Source organism: Lycium ferocissimum, chromosome 2 (genome assembly GCF_029784015.1).
Source record: "Lycium ferocissimum isolate CSIRO_LF1 chromosome 2, AGI_CSIRO_Lferr_CH_V1, whole genome shotgun sequence".
Classification (NCBI taxonomy): Eukaryota; Viridiplantae; Streptophyta; class Magnoliopsida; order Solanales; family Solanaceae; genus Lycium; species Lycium ferocissimum.
In genome coordinates this window covers 53,708,689-53,711,598 of record NC_081343.1, presented here as the reverse complement: position 1 = coordinate 53,711,598, position 2,910 = coordinate 53,708,689, and the positions used below count along the sequence as shown (strand labels likewise).

General features: G+C 33.0%; 1 protein-coding gene across 1 annotated transcript; it reads left to right on the top strand.

Moving 5' to 3' along the window:
* Positions 1 to 433: 433 nt before the first annotated feature.
* LOC132048190 (pathogenesis-related genes transcriptional activator PTI5-like) lies at positions 434 to 1,350 on the top strand. The gene has a single exon (XM_059439097.1). The coding sequence runs from the start codon at positions 556 to 558 to the stop codon at positions 1,111 to 1,113; it is 558 nt and encodes a 185-aa protein (XP_059295080.1). The 5' UTR covers positions 434 to 555; the 3' UTR covers positions 1,114 to 1,350.
* The last annotated feature ends 1,560 nt before the right edge of the window (positions 1,351 to 2,910 follow it).

Here is a 2,910-nt window from a genome sequence, read left to right as displayed (position 1 = left end):
TTACATAGCATGAAAATATATATGAAGCAGGGTCAATTAAGTATTTACCTGAAGATCTTACAACATTTTATCGAACCATGTGTAAACCAAAATGATGTGTCTAAATTCCAACTTTAATATAAGATCGTCTTCCACAGGCAACTGCTTTTCATTATTTATTAAGATGGTCAAATTACGTCCAATCTTTTAAAAGAAAGACATCATTCTTTGGAAAATATAGTATGACATTTCCTTTTCCTCAAGTATGATACATCATTGTACATGTCAACAATTAACTAGACATGTAATATCAAGGACAACAAGGGCTAATTTAACCATGTCTACCTCCCACCAAGGCACCAACTTGCTATATTGTATACTTTAATTGAAAAAGACGTGCACAATTTTTCACTTGCTTCCTCATACCTTCCTCTTTCTCCACGAGACAAAGAAAATTCAATAGATCCCACTGTTACTTTTCTAGTATTCTTCAAGTTAAATACCCGATCTCAGCCTCATTAACATAAAATTCAGAAACCCCTATCAACAAACAATTCCATAATATCCCTCTTAGATATGGTTCCAACTCCCCAAAGTGATTTACCTCTTAACGAGAATGATTCACAAGAGATGATATTATATGAACTCCTCAATGAAGCTAATGGCCTCAGCATACCATATTTATCCCAAAGAAACCAATTTCTTCCCAGAAATCATATTCTTCGTCCAACACAATCCATAGGCAAGAAATACAGAGGCGTAAGAAGGCGTCCGTGGGGAAAATATGCAGCTGAAATTCGCGATTCGGCTAGAAAAGGTGCTAGAGTATGGTTAGGCACGTACGAAACTGCTGAAGAAGCTGCTTTAGCTTATGATAGAGCGGCTTTTAGAATGCGTGGTGCTAAGGCACTGCTCAATTTCCCATCAGAAGTAGTAACGTCCTCTGTTTCAGTTGAAAGATTACTACATAATCCTCCTAGTTTGAGCTCAAAGTGCTCAAATAGCTGCACTACTTCTAATTCAAATTCAAATTCAAATTCAAGTGCAAATAATGAAGTTTCAAGCGGGTCCAATGCATATCATGCTCAAGATACTAAGACAGAATTGTGCAGGGAGAATTTCTTGGCGCTCTGAACCAATTGCTAAATCGATGTTAAATTGTACTAGCTAGGAGTTATAGTGTGTTAATAACGTCGAGCACAATTTGGACGTGTTAGAATGTCTTTGTTAGATATATCTACCTATTCGAGTTTTACTTTCACATTAGCTGTTTTTTTTTGTTTTTTTGTTTGCTGCGATGCACGCTATAATCATGTATCCATGTGTAAAAAGATTGCTTAGGATAATTAACATGTTTACAAATTGTAATCTCCTCATTCTATTTCTATTTTTCTCAAGAACACAAATCAAACGCACTGTTATATGTGCATAAGGCTAGGGGGTGTTTCTAATTCACCTCCCCGTTTTGTATTACAATGTTTTAATTTAGACCTGAGAGTGACTATTTCCACTAGAATCGTCCCTAGTTGTTATATGACGGAATCGTCTTTTGTAGCAGATTAATTATAACTCAAAAACAAACATTTGAGAAATTATAACTAAATTTATTTATTACTTTATCCATTCGTTTTAACTCGCACTAGCATAAAAACCCCTCACTTGACATTTCTCACAATTCCAAGTCCTATTTGGAATGATCACAGCACCGTACGTGTTACTACTTATACTTAGTATAAGAGGCTAGAAGGACAGGCCTGTCCGTCAACATGCCTGCTTGCTCGGAGGGGTAGTTTTGGTATTTCGTATTTTTTGTGTTTTAGAGATATTGTACTCAATTGTTTAATGTATGTACTTTCTCTGTCTTGGACAATTAAGTGCCTAGGTGACTTTAGTGAAAGTGTGGGTCCGCCTTGGATTTCTAAGCCACGCGCTTCATTTGCACACTTCTTAAATGACTTTGCGCTTCATTTGCACACTTCTTAAATGACTCCTCTGTAAAGGTAGACCCCATTTAAACTTAAGTGACAATCTGGATTTGCATCTTTTACTTCTTTCTTTCTCCATAACTTTTTCAGTAAGTATATATCCTACATATCTTTTAGTTATTCGATAGTTAATATGTTAAATAGGTAGAGAAACACCGGTTAGAATTATTTTATAAAATTAATTTTTAGTTTGAAATAAATATTTAATTAACATACTTAATTTTTAAAAGTTACAACTGGTTAGAAGTTGTGATGAATAAGGAATAATATCTGAAGAAACAAGTATAATTAGGTAACGGGACTAACTGTAATATTGTAATAAAACTAATTAAATATGTTTACGAAATAAATTACTCTAGTCTTATTGCAATGTTTAATATTCTGAAAACAAACTAAGATAAGTAGGCATTTTCCAATGTATTAAGTTTCTAATTATAAAGCATCAAAATAGCCAATATAATTTATTAGTAAATACATAATTATGGTAGTTCGCGTAAAAATAAAGATAGAAAGAGTATCTTATACCACACATACAATTATATGCCCGTGTTATATCATACAATAGGGGACATATAATTACCATACATATATGTGAAGTTTTAAAGATTATACTACTCCAGGTACATTTCCCGGAATTCCTGCATTCCAAGTACATATATGTGAAGTTTTAAAGATTATCACGTTTTAGTCTAGGGGTACGATCGTTCAAATGATGTTTACTGATTTTAAAAAGTAATTAAAATTCAATCAGTCTTCAAATGGTGGTTAAGGTTTGATTAGGGGTTTAAAATGATTATTACCACATTTCTTCAAAAAAAAAAAAAAGGTCACATGACTTGAAACAAAGAAAATATACTATAACACAAATTATTGAACTCTTGCTCTTAAAACTTTTATTTTTCCACACGTAACTTTCAAAAAACATCATAAAATATGTTGAAGGAGT

Bases quoted from the DNA above. Each gene is read 5' to 3' on its own strand.
- LOC132048190 (XM_059439097.1), top strand. From the start codon at position 556: ATGGTTCCAACTCCCCAAAGTGATTTACCTCTTAACGAGAATGATTCA.